The following is a 25,212-nucleotide window of genomic DNA, read 5'->3' on the forward strand; positions in this document are numbered from 1 at the left end:
TGAATGTCATTCATTTTTTTATCTTATATTAATTCTGACTATGTTGAGGAAGTGTATACTGGCTACGGCATCTCACAATGGACACAGTACATACAATTGCTGCTTTTTTCTTGTTTTTTTAAGCAAAGGTCTTTTAAGGAAGTATGGGAGCAGATTCATTAGGCTAGGGGAATCACCCACCTGGTGTCCCAGGTCTAAATCAGTCCCCGATTACAGGGGAATCACCCACCTGGTGTCCCAGGTCTAAATCAGGCCCTGATTACAGGGGAATCACCCACCTGGTGTCCCAGGTCTAAATCAGTCCCTGATTACAGGGGAATCACCCACCTGGTGTCCCAGGTCTAAATCAGGCCCTGATTACAGGGGAATCACCCACCTGGTATGCCAGGTCTAAATCAGGCCCTGATTAGAGGGGAATCACCCACCTGGTGTCCCAGGTCTAAATCAGTCCCTGATTACAGGGGAATCACCCACCTGGTGTCCCAGGTCTAAATCAGGCCCTGATTAGAGGGGAATCACCCACCTGGTGTCCCAGGTCTAAATCAGTCCCTGATTACAGGGGAATCACCCACCTGGTGTCCCAGGTCTAAATCAGTCCCCGATTACAGGGGAATCACCCACCTGGTGTCCCAGGTCTAAATCAGGCCCTGATTAGAGGGGAATCACCCACCTGGTGTCCCAGGTCTAAATCAGGCCCTGATTAGAGGGGAATCACCCACCTGGTGTCCCAGGTCTAAATCAGTCCCCGATTAGAGGGGAATCACCCACCTGGTGTCCCAGGTCTAAATCAGGCCCTGATTAGAGGGGAATCACCCACCTGGTGTCCCAGGTCTAAATCAGTCCCTGATTAGAGGGGAATCACCCACCTTGTGTCCCAGGTCTAAATCAGTCCCCGATTAGAGGGGAATCACCCACCTGGTGTCCCAGGTCTAAATCAGGCCCTGATTAGAGGGGAATCACCCACCTGGTGTCCCAGGTCTAAATCAGTCCCTGATTACAGGGGAATCACCCACCTGGTGTCCCAGGTCTAAATCAGGCCCTGATTACAGGGGAATCACCCACCTGGTGTCCCAGGTCTAAATCAGGCCCTGATTACAGGGGAATCACCCACCTGGTGTCCCAGGTCTAAATCAGGCCCTGATTAGAGGACAACGATGGAAAACAGGTTCAGATTAGAATGTGGGGATTATAGACCACTTCATGGTGACCCAGGTCTAAATCAGGCCCTGATTACAGGGGAATCACCCACCTGGTGACCCAGGTCTAAATCAGTCCCTGATTAGAGGGGAATCACCCACCTGGTGTCCCAGGTCTAAATCAGGCCCTGATTAGAGGACAACGATGGAAAACAGGTTCAGATTAGAATGTGGGGATTATAGACCACTTCATGGTGACCCAGGTCTAAATCAGGCCCTGATTAGAGGACAACGATGGAAAACAGGTTCAGATTAGAATGTGGGGATTATAGACCACTTCATGGTGACCCAGGTAAGCTCAGAGTTATGTTCGTCATCCTCAGAAGTATCCCATGTTTGGACTTCTGTCAGCCGGCTATTTCTCTTCACAACAACTGATTGTACTGATGGCTTTGAAAACAACTTGTTTTGCCTCGGGGACCAATGTGGCCACGTCCCCCCCTGCCTCAATTACCACACTAATTGGATCCCATAAAGCTAGCCACTAAACTAGCTCTTAAGTGTTTTCTTTATTTTCCTAATGAAAGCAATGTTGGCATCAGGAATCTGCTGGGATCGCAGGCCTCCAGAGCTTCTCATTGGTACACGTCCCAAAGAACGCACCCTATTCCCTACATTTAGTGCACCACTTTTATTTTATTTTGACAGCTCTGCTTAGTGCACTAAGGAATATAAGGAGTGTGATTTGGGACGAATCCACAGAGTCTCTTCTCCCAGTAATGACATCAGCAGCTTCCTAAATTAGCTGCTGGCGTTGTGGAGGATATGCAGGGAAACAGAACCGACTGCGCATTGTAGCTACGAAACGTACTCTCTGATGTGGCGCCGTTAGGAAGGTCAACTGGGAGGGAATATGAGCTTTGTTCCTGTTCCTGTTTGTCGTTGAACTGATGGGATTAAGAGGTAATGTGTTTCCTGTGGCCCAGAGTAGGGATATGGAGACACTGTCAGGATGCTTTCCGGGAAGACACGGTCTCGTCGCGGTCTCGGTTTGGGACTGGGACAGAACCAGCACTGCTGTTTCCTGTATCACCAGAACCCACTGTATCAGACTAGAGGGAGGGAGACGTTACATCACACTCATGATGCGCTGTGAGATGAGACAGGGAGAAGCAGACAGATGGGAGACTCCTGACCCGCTCAGAGAGAGACAGAGAGAATCAGACAGAGGGGAGACTCCTGACCCGCTCAGAGAGAGACAGGGAGAAGCAGACAGATGGGAGACTCCTGACCCGCTCAGAGAGAGACAGAGAGAATCAGACAGAGGGGAGACTCCTGACCCGCTCAGAGAGAGACAGGGAGAAGCAGACAGATGGGAGACTCCTGACCCGCTCAGAGAGAGACAGGGGGGTAACTCCTGACCCGGCTCAGAGAGAGACAGAGGGGAAACTCCTGTCCCGCTCAGAGAGAGACAGAGGGGGGACTCCTGACCCACTCAGAGAGAGACAGAGGGGGGACTCCTGACCCACTCAGAGAGAGACAGAGGGGGGACTCCTGACCCACTCAGAGAGAGACAGAGGGGAGACTCCTGACCCGCTCAGAGAGAGACAGGGAGAAGCAGACAGATGGGAGACTCCTGACCCGCTCAGAGAGAGACAGAGGGGGGACTCCTGACCCGCTCAGAGAGAGACAGGGAGAAGCAGACAGAGGGGAGACTCCTGACTCGCTCAGAGAGAGACAGGGAGAAGCAGACAGATGGGAGACTCCTGACCCACTCAGAGAGAGACAGAGGGGAGACTCCTGACCCGCTCAGAGAGAGACAGGGAGAAGCAGACAGAGGGGAGACTCCTGACTCGCTCAGAGAGAGACAGGGAGAAGCAGACAGAGGGGAGACTCCTGACTCGCTCAGAGAGAGACAGGGAGAAGCAGACAGATGGGAGACTCCTGACCCGCTCAGAGAGAGACAGAGGGGAACCTCCTGACCCGCTCAGAGAGAGACAGAGGGGAAACTCCTGACCCGCTCAGAGAGAGACAGAGGGGAAACTCCTGACCCGCTCAGAGAGAGACAGAGGGGTAACTCCTGACCCGGCTCAAAGAGAGACAGAGGGGAAACTCCTGACCCGCTGAGAAACAGACAGAGGGGAAACTCCTGACCCGCTCAGAGAGAGACAGAGGGGAAACTCCTGACCCGCTCAGAGAGAGACAGAGGGGAAACTCCTGACCCGCTCAGAGAGAGACAGAGGGGTAACTCCTGACCCGGCTCAGAGAGAGACAGAGGGGAAACTCCTGACCCGCTCAGAAACAGACAGAGGGGAAACTCCTGACCCGCTCAGAGAGAGACAAAGGGGAAACTCCTGACCCGGCTCTAGTATCTTGATGGAAGTCTGTTATTGGCTGAGAGGGGTAACTCCTGACCCGGCTCCAGTATCTTGATGGAAGTCTGTTATTGGCTGAGAGAGGAGACTCCTGACCTGTTATTGGCTGAGAGGGGAGACTCCTGACCTGTTATTGGCTGAGAGGGGAGACTCCTGACCTGTTATTGGCTGAGAGGGGAGACTCCTGACCTGTTATTGGCTGAGAGAGGTAACTCCTGACCTGTTATTGGCTGAGAGAGGTAACTCCTGACCTGTTATTGGCTGAGAGAGGAGACTCCTGACCTGTTATTGGCTGAGAGGGGAGACTCCTGACCTGTTATTGGCTGAGAGGGGAGACTCCTGACCTGTTATTGGCTGAGAGGGGAGACTCCTGACCTGTTATTGGCTGAGGGGAGACTCCTGACCTGTTATTGGCTGAGAGAGGTAACTCCTGACCTGTTATTGGCTGAGAGAGGTAACTCCTGACCTGTTATTGGCTGAGAGGGGAGACTCCTGACCTGTTATTGGCTGAGAGAGGTAACTCCTGACCTGTTATTGGCTGAGAGAGGTAACTCCTGACCTGTTATTGGCTGAGAGAGGTAACTCCTGACCTGTTATTGGCTGAGAGAGGCAACTCCTGACCTGTTATTGGCTGAGAGGGGAGACTCCTGACCTGTTATTGGCTGAGAGGGGAGACTCCTGACCTGTTATTGGCTGAGAGAGGCAACTCCTGACCTGTTATTGGCTGAGAGGGGAGACTCCTGACCTGTTATTGGCTGAGAGGGGAGACTCCTGACCTGTTATTGGCTGAGAGAGGTAACTACTGACCTGTTATTGGCTGAGAGAGGTAACTCCTGACCTGTTATTGGCTGCTGTGTTCTGGTTCGAGGGATCATGTTGACACTGGACATTTATTTATCTAGTTTAAGTTCTCTTAAGTTCTCACAAAGTCAATCATTTATCAACGTAATGATGGTGGATAGAGAAAGAAAACAAACTGGAGGGAGGAATAATGAGATATAGGTAGACAGGAGAGGGTTATGGGTAGACTGGAGAGGGTTATGGGTAGACAGGAGAGGGTTATGGGTAGACAGGAGAGGGTTATGGGTAGACAGGAGAGGGTTATGGGTAGACAGGAGAGGCTTATGGGTAGACAGGAGAGGGTTATGGGTAGACAGGAGAGGGTTATGGGTAGACAGGAGAGGGTTATGGGTAGACAGGAGAGGGTTATGGGTAGACAGGAGAGGGTTATGGGTAGACAGGAGAGGCTTATGTTTATGGGTAGACAGGAGAGGGTTATGGGTAGACAGGAGAGGGTTATGGGTAGACTGGAGAGGGTTATGGGTAGACTGGAGAGGGTTATGGGTAGACTGGAGAGGGTTATGGGTAGACAGGAGAGGGTTATGGGTAGACTGGAGAGGGTTATGGGTAGACTGGAGAGGGTTATGGGTAGACAGGAGAGGGTTATGGGTAGACAGGAGAGGGTTATGGGTAGACTGGAGAGGGTTATGGGTAGACAGGAGAGGGTTATGGGTAGACAGGAGAGGGTTATGGGTAGACAGGAGAGGGTTATGGGTAGACAGGAGAGGGTTATGGGTAGACAGGAGAGGCTTATGGGTAGACAGGAGAGGGTTATGGGTAGACAGGAGAGGGTTATGGGTAGACAGGAGAGGGTTATGGGTAGACAGGAGAGGGTTATGGGTAGACAGGAGAGGGTTATGGGTAGACAGGAGAGGCTTATGGGTAGACAGGAGAGGGTTATGGGTAGACAGGAGAGGGTTATGGGTAGACAGGAGAGGGTTATGGGTAGACTGGAGAGGGTTATGGGTAGACAGGAGAGGGTTATGGGTAGACAGGAGAGGGTTATGGGTAGACAGGAGAGGGTTATGGGTAGACAGGAGAGGGTTATGGGTAGACAGGAGAGGGTTATGGGTAGACAGGAGAGGCTTATGGGTAGACAGGAGAGGGTTATGGGTAGACAGGCGAGGGTTATGGGTAGACAGGAGAAGGTTATGGGTAGACAGGAGAGGGTTATGGGTAGACAGGAGAGGCTTATGGGTAGACAGGAGAGGGTTATGGGTAGACAGGCGAGGGTTATGGGTAGACAGGAGAAGGTTATGGGTAGACAGGAGAGGGTTATGGGTAGACAGGAGAGGGTTATGGGTAGACAGGAGAGGGTTATGGGTAGACAGGGGAAGGTTATGGGTAGACTGGAGAGGTCTGTAGTCTGAGGGGAGAGAGAGAGGGTTATGGGTAGACAGGAGAGGGTTATGGGTAGACTGGAGAGGTCTGTAGTCTGAGGGGAGAGAGAGAGGGTTATGGGTAGACAGGAGAGGGTTATGGGTAGACTGGAGAGGTCTGGGGAGGTCTGTAATCTGAGGGGAAAGAGAGAGGGTTATGGGTAGACTGGAGAGGGTTATGGGTAGACAGGAGAAGGTTATGGGTAGACTGGAGAGGTCTGTAGTCTGAGGGGAGAGAGAGAGGGTTATGGGTAGACTGGAGAGGTCTGGGGAGGTCTGTAATCTGAGGGGTGAGAGAGAGGGTTATGGGTAGACTGGAGAGGTCTGGAGAGGTCTGTAGTCTGAGGGGAGAGAGAGAGGGTTATGGGTAGACAGGAGAGGGTTATGGGTCGACAGGAGAGGTCTGTAGTCTGAGGGGAGAGAGAGAGGGTTATGGGTAGACAGGAGAGGGTTATGGGTCGACAGGAGAGGTCTGTAGTCTGAGGGGAGAGAGAGGGGTTATGGGTAGACAGGAGAGGGTTATGGGTCGACAGGAGAGGTCTGTAGTCTGAGGGGAGAGAGAGAGGGTTATGGGTAGACAGGAGAGGGTTATGGGTCGACAGGAGAGGTCTGTAGTCTGAGGGGAGAGAGAGAGGGTTATGGGTAGACAGGAGAGGGTTATGGGTCGACAGGAGAGGTCTGTAGTCTGAGGGGAGAGAGAGAGGGTTATGGGTAGACATGAGAGGTCTGAGGTTAGAGGGTTACGGGTAGACAGGAGAGGTCTGTAGTCTGAGGGGAGAGAGAGAGGGTTATGGGTAGACTGGAGAGGTCTGGAGAGGTCTGTAATCTGAGGGGAAAGAGAGAGGGTTATGGGTAGACAGGAGAGGGTTATGGGTCGACAGGAGAGGTCTGTAGTCTGAGGGGAGAGAGAGGAGGTTATAGACAGGAGAGGTCTGATGTTAGAGGGTTACGGGTAGATATGGGATGTCTGAGGTTAGTGAGAGAGAGAGGGTTATGGGTAGATGAGGGTATTTCCGTCCTGAAGAACCTTGATGAGCCCCATGTCCAGGCCAGTCAGCTGTTCATCCAGTCATTGTAATGTTATCCAGGGTATGTTAGGTAGTGAAGCCGTCCTTAAGTATGTATATGTTGTCTGGGGTTAAGGTGTAGGATGGGGGAGCGTTCATCAGGCCCTCGTACACTTCCTGTGTCTTTGATACCAGACATCCTGGTTCTCCAGACAGAGAAGGCTGTGATCTCCAGGCTGCAGGCTCTTCTGGTGTCTCAGGGTTGATGAGGCGGCATGGCCTCTCTCTCTCTGTGTTGGGGGCGTCCATAGAGATATATGGAGAGGGAGAGATAGAGGGAGAGAGGGATATATATATATAGGGAAATATATATAGGAAGAGATAGATAGGGAGATATAGAGAGAGATGGAGAGATAGAGAGGGAGAGGGAGAGAGGGAAAGAGAGAGATGGAGAGAGGGATAGAGGGAGAGATGGAGAGATATAAATGGAGAGGCAAGATAGAGATGGAGAGGGATAGATAGAGAGGAGATAAACAGGGGGAGAGATAGAGAGGAGATAAACAGGGGGAGAGATAGAGAGGAGATAAACAGAGGGAGAGATAGAGAGGAGATAAACAGGGGGAGAGATAGAGAGGAGATAAACATGGGGAGAGATAGAGAGGAGATAAACAGTGGGAGAGATAGAGAGGAGATAAACAGGGGGAGAGATAAAGAGGAGATAAACAGGGGAGAGATAGAGAGGAGATAAACAGGGGGAGAGATAAAGAGGGGGAGAGATAGAGAGGAGATAAACAGGGGAGAGATAGAGAGGAGATAAACAGGGGAGAGATAGAGAGGAGATAAACAGGGGAGAGATAGAGGAGATAAACAGGGGGAGAGATAGAGAGGAGATAAACAGGGGAGAGATAGAGGAGATAAACAGGGGGAGAGATAGAGAGGAGATAAACAGGGGGAGAGATAGAGAGGAGATAAACAGGGGGAGAGATGGAGAGGAGATAAACAGGGGGAGCGATAGAGAGGAGATAAACAGAGGGAGAGATAGAGGAGATAAACAGGGGGAGATAGAGAGGAGATAAACAGGGGGAGAGATAGAGAGGAGATAAACAGGGGAGAGATAGAGGAGATAAACAGGGGGAGAGATAGAGGAGATAAACAGAGGGAGAGATAGAGAGGAGATAAACAGGGGAGAGATATAGGAGATAAACAGGGGGAGAGATGGAGAGGAGATAAACAGGGGGAGAGATAGAGAGGAGATAAACAGGGGGAGAGATAGAGAGGAGATGAACAGAGGGAGAGATAAACAGGGGGAGAGATGGAGAGGAGATAAACAGGGGGAGAGATAGAGAGGAGATAAACAGGGGGAGAGATAAACAGGGGAGAGATAGAGAGGAGATAAACAGGGGAGAGATAGAGGAGATAAACAGGGGAGAGATAGAGAGGAGATAAACAGGGGAGAGATAGAGAGGAGATAAACAGGGGGAGAGATGGAGAGGAGATAAACAGGGGAGCGATAGAGAGGAGATAAACAGAGGGAGAGATAGAGGAGATAAACAGGGGAGATAGAGAGGAGATAAACAGGGGGAGAGATAGAGAGGAGATAAACAGGGGAGAGATAGAGGAGATAAACAGGGGGAGAGATAGAGGAGATAAACAGAGGGAGAGATAGAGAGGAGATAAACAGGGGAGAGATATAGGAGATAAACAGGGGAGAGATGGAGAGGAGATAAACAGGGGAGAGATAGAGAGGAGATAAACAGGGGAGAGATAGAGAGGAGATGAACAGAGGGAGAGATAAACAGGGGAGAGATGGAGAGGAGATAAACAGGGGAGAGATAGAGAGGAGATAAACAGGGGAGAGATAAACAGGGGGAGAGATAGAGAGGAGATGAACAGAGGGAGAGATAAACAGGTGATAGATATAGAGGAGATAAACATAGGGAGAGATAGAGAGGAGATAAACAGGGGGAGAGATAGAGAGGAGTTGAACAGAGGGAGAGATAGAGAGGAGATAAACAGGGGGAGAGATGGAGAGGAGATAAACAGGGGGAGAGATAGAGAGGAGATAAACAGAGGGAGAGATAGAGAGGAGATAAACAGGGGAGAGATAAACAGGGGGAGAGATAGAGAGGAGATAAACAGGGGGAGAGATAGAGAGGGGATAAACAGAGGGAGAGATAGAGAGGAGATAAACATAGGGAGAGATAGAGAGGAGATAAACAGGGGAGAGATAGAGAGGAGATAAACAGGGGAGAGATATAGAGGAGATAAACAGGGGGAGAGATGGAGAGGAGATAAACAGAGGGAGAGATAGAGAGGAGATAAACAGGGGAGAGATATAGAGGAGATAAACAGGGGGAGAGATGGAGAGGAGATAAACAGAGGGAGAGATAGAGAGGAGATAAACAGAGGGAGAGATAAACAGGGGAGAGATAGAGAGGAGATAAACAGGGGAGAGATAGAGAGGAGATAAACAGGGGGAGAGATAGAGAGGGGATAAACAGGGGAGAGATAGAGAGGAGATAAACAGAGGGAGAGATAGATGAAGATAAACAGGGGAGAGATAGAGAGGAGATAAACAGGGGAGAGATGGAGAGGAGATAAACAGGGGAGAGATAGAGAGGAGATAAACAGAGGGAGATATAAACAGGGGAGAGATAGAGAGGAGATAAACAGGGGAGATATAGAGAGGAGATGAACAGGGGAGAGATAGAGAGGAGATAAACAGGGGAGAGATAGAGAGGAGATGAACAGGGGAGAGATAGAGAGGGGATAAACAGGGGAGAGATAGAGAGGAGATAAACAGGGGAGAGATAGAGAGGAGATAAACAGGGGGAGAGATAGAGAGGGATAAACAGGGGAGAGATAGAGAGGAGATAAACAGGGGGTTCTGGAGAGGAGATAAACAGGGGAGAGATAGAGAGGAGATAAACAGAGGGAGATATAAACAGGGGAGAGATAGAGAGGAGATAAACAGGGGAGAGATAGAGAGGAGATAAACAGGGGGAGAGATGGAGAGGAGATAAACAGGGGGAGAGATAGAGAGGAGATAAACAGAGGGAGATATAAACAGGGGGAGAGATAGAGAGGAGATAAACAGGGGGAGAGAGAGTGGAGATGAACAGGGGAGAGATAAACAGGGGAGAGAGATAGAGAGGAGATAAACAGGGGAGAGATAGAGAGGAGATGAACAGGGGGAGAGATAGAGAGGGGATAAACAGGGGAGAGATAGAGAGGAGATAAACAGGGGAGAGATAGAGAGGAGATGAACAGAGGGAGAGATAAACAGGGGGAGAGATAAACAGGGGAGAGATAAACAGGGGAGAGATAAACAGGGGAGAGATAGAGAGGAGATAAACAGGGGAGAGATAGAGAGGAGATGAACAGGGGGAGAGATAGAGAGGGGATAAACAGGGGGAGAGATAGAGAGGAGATAAACAGGGGGAGAGATAGAGAGGAGATGAACAGAGGGAGAGATAAACAGGGGGAGAGATAAACAGGGGGAGAGATAAGCCCTCCATCCCCACAGCCCCCCACCCCTCCATCCCTCCACCCCCTCCATCCCTCCATGCCAGTAAGTCTGTTCTACCCTGCTCTGTCTTTGTGGCATGCTTCAACAGCACTCTAACAAATGAAGATGAACAGGGGGAGAGATCCCTCCACCCCCTCCATCCCTCCATGCCAGTAAGTCTGTTCTACCCTGCTCTGTCTTTGTGGCATGCTTCAACAGCACTCTAACAAATGAAGTCGGATAAATATTTAAATAAACAGCGACCTGCATCCAAAACAAATACCCCAGTCGGTTATTAAAAAGTTAGTCGCTGCCTCTGCGTGGCAGCTGTAAAAGAATATACAACACTTCATTTTATTGTAAACCACTTGTAATGGGAAACATACCGGCCAAGTCCAGCCTGGCAGGGAGATATGGGGAGAGAGAGGAACAGGGAGCCTGTTTTAAATAACAAGAGTAGGGACAGCGTGTTGCTGAAGGACAGAGGGACACGTAGTGCTTCCTGTTGTGATCCCTGTGGTGATGTCAATAATGATTCTCTAGAAAGACCCGGTCCACGAGTGATGTTATGGTGTTTACATGTGATCTGTGACGGTTAGTGTCTCTCTGTCCTTCAGCAACACGCTGTGCTTCCTGTTGTGATCCCTGTAGTGATGTCAATAATGATTCTCTAGAAAGACCCGGTCCACTAGTGATGTTATGGTGTTTACATGTGATCTGTGACGGTTAGTGTCTCTCTGTCCTTCAGCAACACGCTGTGCTTTCTGTTGTGATCCCTGTGGTGATGTCAATAATGATTCTCTAGAAAGACCCGGTCCACTAGTGATGTTATGGTGTTACATGTGATCTGTGACGGTTAGTGTCTCTCTGTCCTTCAGCAACACGCTGTGCTTCCTGTTGTGATCCCTGTAGTGATGTCAATAATGATTCTCTAGAAAGACCCGGTCCACTAGTGATGTTATGGTGTTACAGGTGATCTGTGACGGTTAGTGTCTCTCTGTCCTTCAGCAACACGCTGTGCTTCCTGTTGTGATCCCTGTAGTGATGTCAATAATGATTCTCTATAAAGACCCAGGTTACAGGTGATCTGTGACGGTTAGTGGCTCTCTGAAGAATTAGTGAATTAATATATATTAATATATACAAGGCTGTGATGTGGAAACTGTACAATATTACTCTGACTCTCTCTGACTCTCTCTCTGACTCTCCCTCTCTGACTCTCTCTCTGACTCCCTCTCTGACTATCTCTCTCCCTCCCTCTCTGACTCTCTCTCTCTCTCTGACCCTCTCTCTCTCTCTGTCTCTCTCTCTCTCTCTGACTCTCTCTCTCTCTCTGACTCTCTCTCTCTCTCTCTCTCTGACTCTCTCTCTGACTCTCTCTCTCTCTCTCTGACTCTCTCTCTCTCTCTGACCCTCTCTCTCTCTCTCTGACTCTCTCTCTCTCTGACTCTCTCTCTCTGACTCTCTCTCTTTCGCTCTGACTCTCCCTCTCTGACTCTCTCCCTCTCTGACTCCCTCTCTGACTATCTCTCTCCCTCCCTCTCTGACTCTCTCTCTCTCTCTGACCCTCTCTCTCTCTCTGACTCTCTCTGACTCTCTCTCTCTCCTGACCCCTCTCTGACTCTCTCTCTCCTCTGACTCTCTCTCTTTCGCTCTCTCTCTCTGACTCTCTCCCTCTCTGACTCCCTCTCTGACTCTCTCTCTCCCTCTCTGACTCCTCTCTCTCTCTGACTCTCTCTCTCTCTGACTCTCCTCTAACAGACTGACCCTCTCTCTCCTAGACTCTCTCTCTGACCTCTAACAGACCTACTCTCTGACTCTCTCTCTCTGACTCTCTCTCTTTCTCGCTGACTCTCCCTCTCTTTCTCTCTGACTCTCTCTCTCTCTGACTCTCCCTCTCTCTCATCTCTTCTGTCATGCTTTGGCCCCAGTTTTTAAAGCTCCATGGTTTCATGTATATGTGATTGACAACAGTGACCCTGAACAAGAGAGGGAGGCAGTGATAGAGAGAGAAATAAGTAAAGAGAGAGTTCTAGAAGAGGGTGGGTTGAGGGTGGGGCTGTAATGGCATGAGGCAGGGGAATAACAGCCCTCTGCTCTGCTACAGGGAATAACCAGTATATTCCAGAACTCAGCTGTGAGGAGAGTAGGCCCTGAGGAATCGTTACAGCGTGGGAGGTTTGAGAGGCCTCTGGATGCTCCCTCCATCACCTCTGCGAGTCGCCCACACAGCCTTGAGCCTTGAGCCCCATCCCATGCCTCTACAGCGCAGCACCACTAAAAGCCTGAACTCTGAGTCCAGACACTTCTTCTCTCACAGGCCTACATCCTCTAACAGACCTACAGCCTCTCTAACTGGCCTACAGACTCTCTAACTGGCCTACAGACTCTCTAACATACCTACAGCCTCTCTAACAGACCTACAGCCTCTCTAACAGACCTACAGCCTCTCTAACAGACCTACAGCCTCTCTAACAGACATACAGCCTCTCCTACAGCCTCTCTAACATACCTACAGCCTCTCTAACAGACATACAGCCTCTCCTACAGCCTCTCTAACAGACCTACATCCTCTCTAACAGACCTACAGCCTCTCACACTGGGCCTACCCTGGGCCTACCCTGGGCCTACTCTGGGCCTACCCTGGGCCTACTCTGGGCCTACCCTGGGCCTACCCTGGGCCTACTCTGGGCCTACTTTGGGCCTACCCTGGGCCTACCATGGGCCTACCCTGGGCCTACTCTGGGCCTACCATGGGCCTACCCTGGGCCTACCCTGGGCCTACTCTGGGCCTACCCTGGGCCTACTCTGGGCCTACCCTGGGCCTACCCTGGGTCTACCATTGGCCTACTCTGGGCCTACTCTGGGCCTACCCTGGGCCTACCTGGGCCTACTCTGGGCCTACCATTGGCCTACTCTGGGTCTACCATTGGCCTACTCTGGGCCTACCCTGGGCCTACTCTGGGCCTACCCTGGGTCTACCATTGGCCTACTCTGGGCCTACTCTGGGCCTACCCTGGGTCTACCATTGGCCTACTCTGGGCCTACTCTGGGCCTACTCTGGGCCTACCCTGGCCCTACCTTGAGTCTACACTGGGCCTACCCTGAGTCTACTCTGGGCCTACCCTGACCCCACACTGGATTCCCTTGTTCTTAACTGACTTGCCTAGTTAAAGGTTAAATACAGAAATTAATGAAAATAAATCGTCGACTTTATAGTTTATAGTTTATACATTTAACCAGAAGACGTTTATCATGATTAGCATCGTCGCTGACACGTAGACCAACGGCCACGCAGACAGGGGCTGTCCTGTGCTGTTGCCTGTTCAGAAAGATAGATAAAGGTAGACCAACGGCCACGCAGACAGGGGCTGTCCTGTGCTATTGCCTGTTCAGAAAGATAGATAAAGGTAGACCAACGGCCACGCAGACAGGGGCTGTCCTGTGCTATTGCCTGTTCAGAAAGATAGATAAAGGTAGACCAACGGCCACGCAGACAGGGGCTGTCCTGTGCTGTTGCCTGTTCAGAAAGATAGATAAAGGTAGACCAACGGCCACGCAGACAGGGGCTGTCCTGTGCTATTGCCTGTTCAGAAAGATAGATAAAGGTAGACCAACGGCCACGCAGACAGGGGCTGTCCTGTGCTGTTGCCTGTTCAGAAAGATGAAGGAAAATACCAATACTGATACATTTTGTTCATGTCTTATGACAATATTGAGCAGGGGCTTTGTATTTTTAGAAAGATTAAAGACCAACGGCCACGCAGACAGGGGCTGTCCTGTGCTGTTGCCTGTTCAGAAAGATGAAGGAAAATACCAATACTGATACATTTTGTTCATGTCTTATGACAATATTGAGCACTTTTGTATTTTTAATGTTTAAATGTGCACGTTTAACACATGTTTGAATTCTGTTTTAAGGATTCTGTTTTAAGGATTCTGTTTTAAGGATTCTGTTTTAAGGATTCTGTTTTAAGGATTCTGTTTTAAGGATTCTGTTTTAAAGATTCTGTTTTAAAGATTCTGTTTTAAGGATTCTGTTTTAAAGATTCTGTTTTAAGGATTCTGTTTTAAGGATTCTGTGATTTCGTCCACGTTCTCTGCATCGCAGATTTTATAGCTGTGTGTTTATGTGCCCACAACATAGAAAACATGATCCAACCGGACAGGTTAGGACTGGACAGGACGGGACAGGACAGGTCAGGACTGGTCAGGACAGGACTGGTCAGGACGGGACAGGACAGGACAGGTCAGGACAGGACTGGACAGATCAGGTTAGGACAGGTCAGGACAGGACAGGACTGGTCAGGACAGGTCGGGACAGGACAGGACTGGTCGGGACAGAACAGGACAGGACAGGACTGGTCGGGACATTTCAGGACAGGTCGGGACATTTCAGGACAGGACAGAACTGGTCCTCCCCCACCAGGGTGGGGCTCTTTTACCTCGCTGATGATGACTGGACAGGTTTGTCCCCAGCAGTCTTAAGCCTCCATCCCAAATGGCAGCCGATTCCCTACGCAGGGCAAACGTAGTGCACTAAATAGGGAATAGGGCTCTGGTCTAAAGTAGTGCACTATATAGGGAATAGGGCCCTGGTCTAATGTAGTGCACTATATAGGGAATAGGGCTCTGGTCTAAAGTAGTGCACTATATAGGGAATAGGGCTCTGGTCTAAAGTAGTGCACTATATAGGGAATATGGTCCTGGTCTAAAGTAGTGCACTATATAGGGAATAGGGCTCTGGTCTAAAGTAGTGCACTATATAGGGAATAGGGCCCTGGTCTAAAGTAGTCCACTAAATAGGGAATAGGGCTCTGGTCTAAAGTAGTGCACTAAATAGGGAATAGGGCTCTGGTCTAAAGTAGTGCACTATATAGGGAATAGGGCTCTGGTCTATAGTAGTGCATTATATAGGGAATAGGGCTCTGGTCTATAGTAGTGCACTATATAAGGAATAGGGCCCTGGTCTAAAGTAGTGCACTATATAGGGAATAGGGCTCTGGTCTAAAGTAGTGCTCTATATAGGGAATAGGGCTCTGGTCTAAAGTAGTGCACTATATAGGGAATAGGGCTCTGGTCTAAAGTAGTGCACTATATAGGGAATAGGGCTCTGGTCTAAAGTAGTGCACTATATAGGGAATAGGGTGCCGTTTGACAGCCTATGTTGAAAGACGGAGGGAGAGAGAAGAGCGGTGGTTGTTGATGTTTTCGGGGTAAAAAAAGGTGCTTCATGGTCAACCCGACGTCTGCATTGGCCGTGCAGCATTTACGTTGATACGGCCTCTGCAGGAGTCAGGTTATACTTGTTGCGGTTCGCCGAGCAGTTGTGGAAGACGGCAAGGAAGTGGAGTTTGTGTTTCATACAGGGACCTCCCGCCCTCACCTTGCAGTCGACCAATCATGTCAGTGCGGAACTATACGGAGCCCTCCTCGTTGTTACACCATTTGAGAGACGCGCGGCGATGCGTTACGGGGCTTCTGAGAGCCTCCAGAGGCTCGGCATTGCGTCACATCCTCCATCAAGCATGAATTGGCTTTAAGGTTAGAGGACTGTAGTCAGTAGCTGGGGCCTGTCATGGTTGACCCCCCCCGACCATCAGCACCCCCCCTCCCCCACCCCCTCCTTGCCCAGCCTCACACCACTGCACCCCAAATCCCTTCTACCACAGCGTGCACTTACCACCCCTCCCCACTACCCCCACCACCATCACCTCAAATCAAATTGTATTGGTCACATACACATGGTTAGCAGATGTTAATGCGAGTGTAGCGAAATGCCAGTGCTTCTAGTTCTGACAGTGCAGTAATATCTGCTTGGGATATACACGGCTGTGACTAGAATTATATATTATATATTCATACATTCATCTCTTGGGAGGTAATACGGTCGGCATTTGATTGTAAGGAACTCTAGGTCAGGTGAACAAAAGGACTTGAGTTTCCTGTATGTTGTTGTGATTACACCACGAGTCATTAATCATGAGGCATACACCCCCGCCCTTCTTCTTACCAGAGAGATGTTCGTTTCTGTCGGCGCGATGCGTGAGGAAACCGGGTGGCTGTACCGACTCTGACAACGTATCCCGAGTGAGCCATGTTTCCGTGAAACAGAGAATGTTACAATCTCTGATGTCTCTCTGGAAGGCAACTCGTGCCCTAATTTCGTCCACCTTGTCATCTACAGACTGGACATTGGCGGGTAATATGCTCGAAAGGGGTGGATGGTGTGCTCGCCGTCTGACCAGTAGGCCGCTCCGTCCGCCTCTCCTGCGCCGACCGTGTTGTTTGGGGTCGGCCTCTGGGATCAGATCCCACGTCCAGGGTGACCGTGTCGTTTTGGGTCGGGCCTCTGGGATCAGATCCCATGTCCAGGGTGACCGTGTTTTTTTGGGGTCGGCCTCTGGGATCAGATCCCACGTCCAGGGTGACCGTGTTGTTTTGGGTCGGCCTCTGGGATGAGATCCTACGTCCAGGGTGACCGTGTTGTTTTGGGTCGGCCTCTGGGATCAGATCCAATGTCCAGGGTGACCGTGTTGTTTTGGGGTTGGCCTCTGGGATCAGATCCCACGTCCAGGGTGACCGTGTTGTTTTGGGTCGGCCTCTGGGATCAGATCCCACGTCCAGGGTGACCGTGTTTTTTTGGGTCGGCCTCTGGGATCAGATCCCACGTCCAGGGTGACCGTGTTGTTTTGGGTCGGGCCTCTGGGATCAGATCCCACGTCCAGGGTGACCGTGTTGTTTTGGGTCGGCCTCTGGGATCAGATCCAGGGTGACCGTGTTGTTTTGGGTCGGCCTCTGGGATGAGATCCCACGTCCAGGGTGACCGTGTTGTTTTGGGTCGGGCCTCTGGGATCAGATCCAGGGTGACCGTGTTGTTTTGGGTCGGGCCTCTGGGATCAGATCCCACGTCCAGGGTGACCGTGTTGTTTTGGGTCGGGCCTCTGGGATTAGATCCCATGTCCAGGGTGACCGTGTTGTTTTGGGTCGGTCTCTGGGATCAGATCCAATGTCCAGGGTGACCGTGTTGTTTTGGGTCGGCCTCTGGGATCAGATCCCATGTCCAGGGTGACCGTGTTGTTTTGGGTCGGGCCTCTTGGATCAGATCCCACGTCCACTCCTCACTATCACAACAGGGCCCCTAGGGCGAGGAGAGGTGACAGTAGGGTGAGGGGAGGAGACAGTAGGGTGAGGGGAGGAGACAGTAGGCTGAGGAGAGGAGACAGTAGGGTGAGGGGAGGAGACAGTAGGGCGAGGAGAGGAGACAGTAGGGTGAGGGGAGGAGACAGTAGGATGAGGGGAGGAGACAGTAGGGTGAGGGGAGGAGACAGTAGGGCGAGGAGAGGAGACAGTAGGGTGAGGAGAGGAGACAGTAGGGCGAGGAGAAGAGACAGTAGGGCGAGGGGAGGAGACAGTAGGGTGAGGGGAGGAGACAGTAGGGCGAGGAGAGGAGACAGTAGGGCGAGGGGAGGAGACAGGATTATCTTGGTCAATGTATGGCCACTCTCTGTCATAATTACATAGATATACACGGAAACACACACACACACACACACACACACACACACACACACACTGTGAGCTCAGTCCTTCCACCCTCAGCATGGGGTAGGATGCCACGGCAACCACAAAAACTCTGTCACCTTGGAAATCCCCTCAGCTGTTTTAGTGATACTTAGGAAAGAGAGATATTTCAGGAGGGTTGACATCATCGCCATAGTTTCCTGACAGCTGTGGGACAGAGGAGAGTTATATAGCGAGTTGCTGAGCTTCGCAGGCAGACCTTTAAATCATGGAATAATGTGTCTTAATGTCTCTTCAGAGACCCCACAGTCCCTGTCTCACCTGTGACGCTAACGCCAGCTAGCCACACTGATGGCTTTACCGTGCCCTCTCTAATGTAGCTAGCTAGCTGATGCTAATGCTAGCCACACTAATGGCCTTACCATGCCCTCTCTACTGTAGCTAGCTAGCTGATGCTAATGCTAGCCACACTAATGGCCTTACCATGCCCTCTCTACTGTAGCTAGCTAGCTGATGCTAATGCTAGCCACACTAATGGCCTTACCATGCCCTCTCTACTGTAGCTAGCTAGCTGATGCTAATGCTAGCCACACTAATGGCCTTACCATGCCCTCTCTACTGTAGCTAGCTAGCTGATGCTAATGCTAGCCACACTAATGGCTTTACCATGCCCTCTCTACTGTAGCTAGCTAGCTGATGTTAATGCTAGCCACACTAATGGCTTTACCATGCCCTCTATTGTAGCTAGCTAGCTGATGTTAATGCTAGCCACACTAATGGCTTTACCATGCCCTCTATTGTAGCTAGCTAGCTGATGTTAATGCTAGCCACACTAATGGCTTTACCATGCCCTCTATTGTAGCTAGCTAACTGATGCTAATGCTAGCCACAATGGCTTAAAGCATTTCACTGTAAGGTCTACTACACCTGTTGTATTCAGCATTTCACTGTAAGGTCTACTACACCTGTTGTATTCAGCATTTCACTGTAAGGTCTACTACACCTGTTGTATTCAGCATTTCACTGTAAGGTCTACTACACCTGTTGTAATTCAGCATTTCACTGTAAGGTCTACTACACCTGTTGTAGTCAGCATTTCACTGTAAGGTCTACTACACCTGTTGTATTCAGCATTTCACTGTGAGGTCTACTACACCTGTTGTATTCAGCATTTCACTGTAAGGTCTACTACACCTGTTGTATTCAGCATTTCACAGTAAGGTCTACTACACCTGTTGTATTCAGCATTTCACAGTAAGGTCTACTACAGATATGTCTCTCTGCTCCGTAGATATGTCTCTCTGCTCCGTAGATATGTCTCTCTGCTCCGTAGATATGTCTCTCTGCTCCGAAGATATGTCTCTCTGCTCCGTAGATATGTCTCTCTGCTCCGTAGATATGTCTCTCTGCTCCGTAGATATGTCTCTCTGCTCCGTAGATATGTCTCTCTTCTCTGTAGATATGTCTCTCTGCTCCGTAGATATGTCTCTCTGTTCCGTAGATATGTCTCTCTGCTCCGTAGATATGTCTCTCTGCTCCGTAGATATGTCTCTCTGCTCCGTAGATATGTCTCTCTGCTCCGTAGATATGTCTCTCTGCTCTGTAGATATGTCTCTCTGTCTCTCTCTCTCCTTTTAGGACTCTGTTGTGTTTTCTCTCCCATTCTCTCTGGTCCCGTCTCCAAATAATGGTATATTAATGGTGCTTCTCTCTCTCTCTCTCTCTCTCTCTCTCACTCTCTCACTCTCTCTCTCACTCACTCACTCACTCACTCACTCACTCACTCACTCACTCACTCACTCACTCTCTCCTTCTCTCTCCCTCTCTCCCCCTCTCTGTCTTTCCCTCCCCCCCAGAGTCCCGTCCTCTATCCATTCCTATGAAGGTGATGCCTTCCTCTCCAGAGACCTGGACCACTCCAGAGGAACGTATGAAGGAGCTGATCTCTCACGTCTGGGACGCCGTCAAGCGACTCACACTACAGGTACATACGCTTCTCACTCCTCCTCCTCTCCCCCCTCGTCCTCTCCCTTTCCTCCCCCATCCTCCTCTCCCTTTCCTCCCCCTCCTCCTCTCCCTCTCCCCCATCCTCCCCCCTCCCCTCTCCTCCTCTCACTCTCCTCCCCCATCCTCCTCTCCCTCTCCTCCCCCATCCCCCTCTCCCTCTCCTCCCCCAGCCTCCTCTCCCTCTCCCCCCCTCCTCCTCTCCCTCTCCTCACCCCTCCTCCTCTCCATCTCCTCCCCCTCTCCTCCCCCCTTCTCCCTCTGCCTCCCCCCTTCTCCTCTGCCTCTCCCCCTCCTCCTCCTCTGCCTCTCCTCCCTCCCCCTCCTCCTCTGCCCCCCCCCTCCTCCTCTGCCTCTCCACCCCCTCCTCCTCTGCCTCTCCCCCCTCCTCCTCTGCCTCTCCCCCTCCTCCTCTGCCTCCCCCCTTCTCCTCTGCCTCTCCCCCCTCCTCCTCTGCCTCTCCCCCTCCTCCTCTGCCTCCCCCTTCTCCTCTGCCTCTCCCCCCTTCTCCTCTGCCTCTCCCCCCCTTCTCCTCTGCCTCCCCCCTTCTCCTCTGCCTCTCCCCCCTCCTCCTCTGCCTCTCCCCCCCTCCTCCTGCCTCTCCCCCTCCTCCTCTCCTCCTCTGCCTCTCCCCCCTCCTCCTCTGCCTCTCCCCCCCCCCCTCCTCTGCCTCTCCCCCTTTCCTCCTCTGCCTCTCCCCCCTTCTCCTCTGCCTCTCCCCCCCTTCTCCTCTGCCTCTCCCCCCCTTCTCCTCTGCCTCTCCCCCCCCTCCTTTGCCTCTCCTCCCCCTCCTCCTCTGCCCCCCTTCTCCTCTGTCTCCCCCCCTGCCTCTCCTCCCCCCTCCTCCTCTGCGTCCGTCCCTGCGCGGCGTCTCCTCTTCTCAGCCCGGTACAGTTGGGTCCTGACCACACCGTGTAACAGTGATCCGTGGTTCTGTCTCTGTCCTGCCGTCAGTAGAGCTGAACAGAACCGTCCCACAGCTGGTACTGAAGGACCGACTGGAGATTCCAAACACAGTCAGTTAGTTTACTTGACTGTGGTGTAAACACAATACCTAATGGCTGACTCTTCTGATACACATGTACCCAATTAGTCACGGGGGATTTTTCTGTCTTTTTCTGGAAAAGGACAGTAGAATGTGTTGTTGTACTGGTTGACTGCTGAATCCACTTAGAGTTGAGAAGGTGTGAGAAAACTGTGAGGGGGTATATCTGTGAGGGGGTATATCTGTGAGGGGGTATATCTGTGAGGGGGTATATCTGTGAGGGGGTAGATGTGTGATAGTAAACTGTGAGGGGGAGGGGTAGATGTGTGATAGTAAACTGTGAGGGGTATATCTGTGAGGGGGTAGATGTGTGATAGTAAACTGTGAGGGGGTATATCTGTGAGGGGGTAGATGTGTGATAGTAAACTGTGAGGGGGTATATCTGTGAGGGGGTAGATGTGTGATAGTAAACTGTGAGGGGGTATATCTGTGAGGGGGTAGATGTGTGATAGTAAACTGTGAGGGGGTAGATGTGTGATAGTAAACTGTGAGAATCACCTTTCTACTTTCTGTGGCCACACACACACACTCACTCACTCACTCTCACACACACACACACACTGACTCTCACACACACTCGCCTGCTCTCACTCACACACACTTGCTCTCACACACACACACACACTTGCTCGCTCACACACACACACACACACACACACACACACACACACACACACACACACACACACACACATTCACACACAGACACAGACACACACTCTCACTCAGGCAGCATCTGTCAATAGAAGCTCTGTGTTAGTCTGGCTGAACATGTTCTGAATCTGACTTGACAGTTTCCTCTCCACAATCCTGAACTACAATGAAACACCAATTGAAGGGAAAAGATCCTGAACCATCTGAACACATGTTCCTCAAGACACAGCAGATGGAGCTTTACAGTCAGACAGCCAGTCAGTCAGCCAGTCAGCCAGTCAGTCAGTCAGACATGATGTGTGCTGTTTATTCAGAGGGACTTCTCATCACGCCTCATTCATCTCCTGATCAGTCAGCCAGCCAGAGCCAGCCAGCCAGTCAGAGCCAGCCAGCCAGTCAGCCAATCAGTCAGTCAGACATGATGTCTGCTGGTTATTCAGAGGGACTTCTCATCACGCCTCATTCATCTCCTGATCAGTCAGTCAGTCAGAGCCAGCCAGCCAGTCAGAGCAAGCCAGCCAGTCAGAGCAAGCCAGCCAGTCAGAGCCAGTCAGCCAGTCAGTCAGTCAGACATGATGTCTGCTGGTTATTCAGAGGGACTTCTCATCACGCCTCATTCATCTCCTGATCAGTCAGTCAGCCAGTCAGCCAGCCAGTCAGCCAGTCAGACATGATGTCTGCTGTTTATTCAGAGGGACTTCTCATCACGCCTCATTCATCTCCTGATCAGCCAGTCAGTCAGTCAGTCAGTCAGTCAGTCAGCCAGCCAGTCAGCCAGTCAATCAGAGCCAGGCAGTCAGCCAGTCAGCCAGCCAGTCAGCCAGCCAGTCAGCCAGCCAGTCAGTCAGTCAGCCAGTCAGTCAGTCAGACATGATGTCTGCTGTTTATTCAGAGGGACTTCTCATCACGCCTCATTCATCTCATCAGTCAGTCAGTCAGTCAGAGCCAGTCAGCCAGCCAGTCAGTCAGTCAGTCAGCAGGCCAGTCAGCCAGCCAGCCAGTCAGGCAGCCAGTCAGTCATTCAGGCAGCCAGTCAGTCAGTCAGAGCCAGCCAGCCAGCCAATCAGCCAGTCAGTCAGTCAACAACCAGCCAGCCAGTCAGCCAGCCAGCCAGCCAATCAGCCAGCCAGTCAGTCAGTCTGTCAGTCGAGGGCTGGCTTGTCATGGCCCTTGTCTCCACTGGACCCAAACCCAGAACTACTGGGAGGTAGTTACATAGTTACTACATGACTCAACACCTCCCTATTCCCTTTATAGTACACTACTTTATACAGGGCTCATAGGGAATAGGGTGCCAGGGCTCATAGGGAATAGGGTGCCAGGGCTCATAGGGAATAGGGTGCCAGGGCTCATAGGGAATAGGGTGCCAGGGCCCATAGGGAATAGGGTGCCAGGGCTCATAGGGAATAGGGTGCCAGGGCTCATAGGGAATAGGGTGCCAGGGCCTTGATCTCCACTGGACCCAAACCCAGAACTACTGGGAGGTAGTTACATAGTTACTACATGACTCAACACCTCCCTATTCCCTTTATAGTACACTACTTTATACAGGGCTCATAGGGAATAGGGTGCCAGGGCTCATAGGGAATAGGGTGCCAGGGCTCATAGGGAATAGGGTGCCAGGGCCCTGATCTCCACTGGACCCAAACCCAGAACTACTGGGAGGTAGTTACATAGTTTACTACATGACTCAACACCCCCCTATTCCCTTTATAGTACACTACTTTATACAGGGCTCATAGGGAATAGGGTGCCAGGGCTCATAGGGAATAGGGTGCCAGGGCTCATAGGGAATAGGGTGCCAGAGCTCATAGGGAATAGGGTGGCAGGGCTCATAGGGAATAGGGTGCCAGGGCCCATAGGGAATAGGGTACCAGGGCTCATAGGGAATAGGGTACCAGGGCTCATAGGGAATAGTGTGCCAGAGCTCATAGGGAATAGTGTGCCAGAGCTCATAGGGAATAGGGTGCCAGGGCTCATAGGGAATAGGGTGCCAGGGCCCTGATCTCCACTGGACCCAAACCCAGAACTACTGGGAGGTAGTTACATAGTTACTACATGACTCAACACCTCCCTATTCCCTTTATAGTACACTACTTTATACAGGGCTCATAGGGAATAGGGTGCCAGGGCTCATAGGGAATAGGGTGCCAGGGCTCATAGGGAATAGGGTGCCAGAGCTCATAGGGAATAGGGTGGCAGGGCTCATAGGGAATAGGGTGCCAGGGCCCATAGGGAATAGGGTACCAGGGCTCATAGGGAATAGGGTACCAGGGCTCCTAGGGAATAGTGTGCCAGAGCTCATAGGGAATAGGGTGCCAGGGCCCTGATCTCCACTGGACCCAAACCCAGAACTACTGGGAGGTAGTTACATAGTTACTACATGACTCAACACCTCCCTATTCCCTTTATAGTACACTACTTTAGACAGGGCTCATAGGGAATAGGGTGCCAGGGCTCATAGGGAATAGGGTGCCAGGGCCCATAGGGAATAGGGTGCCAGGGCTCATAGGGAATAGGGTACCAGGGCCCATAGGGAATAGGGTACCAGGGCTCATAGGGAATAGGGTGCCAGGGCCCATAGGGAATAGGGTGCCAGGGCCCATAGGGAATAGGGTGCCAGGGCTCATAGGGAATAGAGTGCCAGAGCTCATAGGGAATAGGGTGCCAGGGCTCATAGGGAATAGGGTGCCAGGGCCCTGATCTCCACTGGACCCAAACCCAGAACTACTGGGAGGTAGTTACATAGTTACCACATGACTCAACACCTCCCTATTCCCTTTATAGTACACTACTTTATACAGGGCTCATAGGGAATAGGGTGCCAGGGCTCATAGGGAATAGGGTGCCAGGGCCCTGATCTCCACTGGACCCAAACCCATAACTACTGGGAGGTAGTTACATAGTTACTACATGACTCAACACCTGATGCCGTAGCTGCTAGTCTGGCTTCCATGTATCCTTCCCAAATGGCTCCCCATTCCCTTCATAGTACACTACTTTAGACAGGGCTCATAGGGAATAGGGTACCAGGGCTCATAGGGAATAGGGTACCAGGGCTCATAGGGAATAGGGTACCAGGGCTCATAGGGAATAGTGTGCCAGGGCCCTGATCTAAAGTACACTATAGGGTGTCATTTTATTGTCTCTCTAATGAAGGATTGGAGGGAGGTATAAACCATTGATCCAGCCTCATATCCCTCACCACATCCTCACAGATCCCTCACCATATCCTCATAGATCCCTCACCACAGCCTCACAGATCCCTCACCACATCCTCACAGTTCCCTCACCACATCCTCATAGATCCCTCACCACAGCCTCACAGATCCCTCACCACATCCTCACAGTTCCCTCACCACATCCTCATAGATCCCTCACCACAGCCTCACAGATCCCTCACCACATCCTCATAGATCCCTCACCACATCCTCATATATCCCTCACCACATCCTCATAGATCCCTCACCACATCCTCATAGATCCCTCACCACATCCTCATAGATCCCTCACCACATCCTCATAGATCCCTCACCACATCCTCATAGATCCCTCACCACATCCTCATAGATCCCTCACCACATCCTCATAGATCCCTCACCACAGCCTCAGATCCCTCACCACATCCTCACAGATCCCTCACCACATCCTCATAGATCCCTCACCACAGCCTCACAGTTCCCTCACCACATCCTCATAGATCCCTCACCACATCCTCATAGATCCCTCACCACAGCCTC

General features: G+C 51.2%; 1 protein-coding gene across 1 annotated transcript in view; it reads left to right on the forward strand.

Annotated features, from left to right (window-relative positions):
* Positions 1–25,212, forward strand: part of LOC135574943 (intermembrane lipid transfer protein VPS13B-like) — a 415,456-nt gene that overhangs the window by 325,038 nt on the left and 65,206 nt on the right. The window contains 1 exon segment of the mRNA XM_065027065.1: positions 19,626–19,753. Within this exon segment, the coding sequence (XP_064883137.1) occupies positions 19,626–19,753 (128 nt within the window).

The sequence above is a fragment of the Oncorhynchus nerka genome, linkage group LG14 (assembly GCF_034236695.1).
Source record: "Oncorhynchus nerka isolate Pitt River linkage group LG14, Oner_Uvic_2.0, whole genome shotgun sequence".
Classification (NCBI taxonomy): Eukaryota; Metazoa; Chordata; class Actinopteri; order Salmoniformes; family Salmonidae; genus Oncorhynchus; species Oncorhynchus nerka.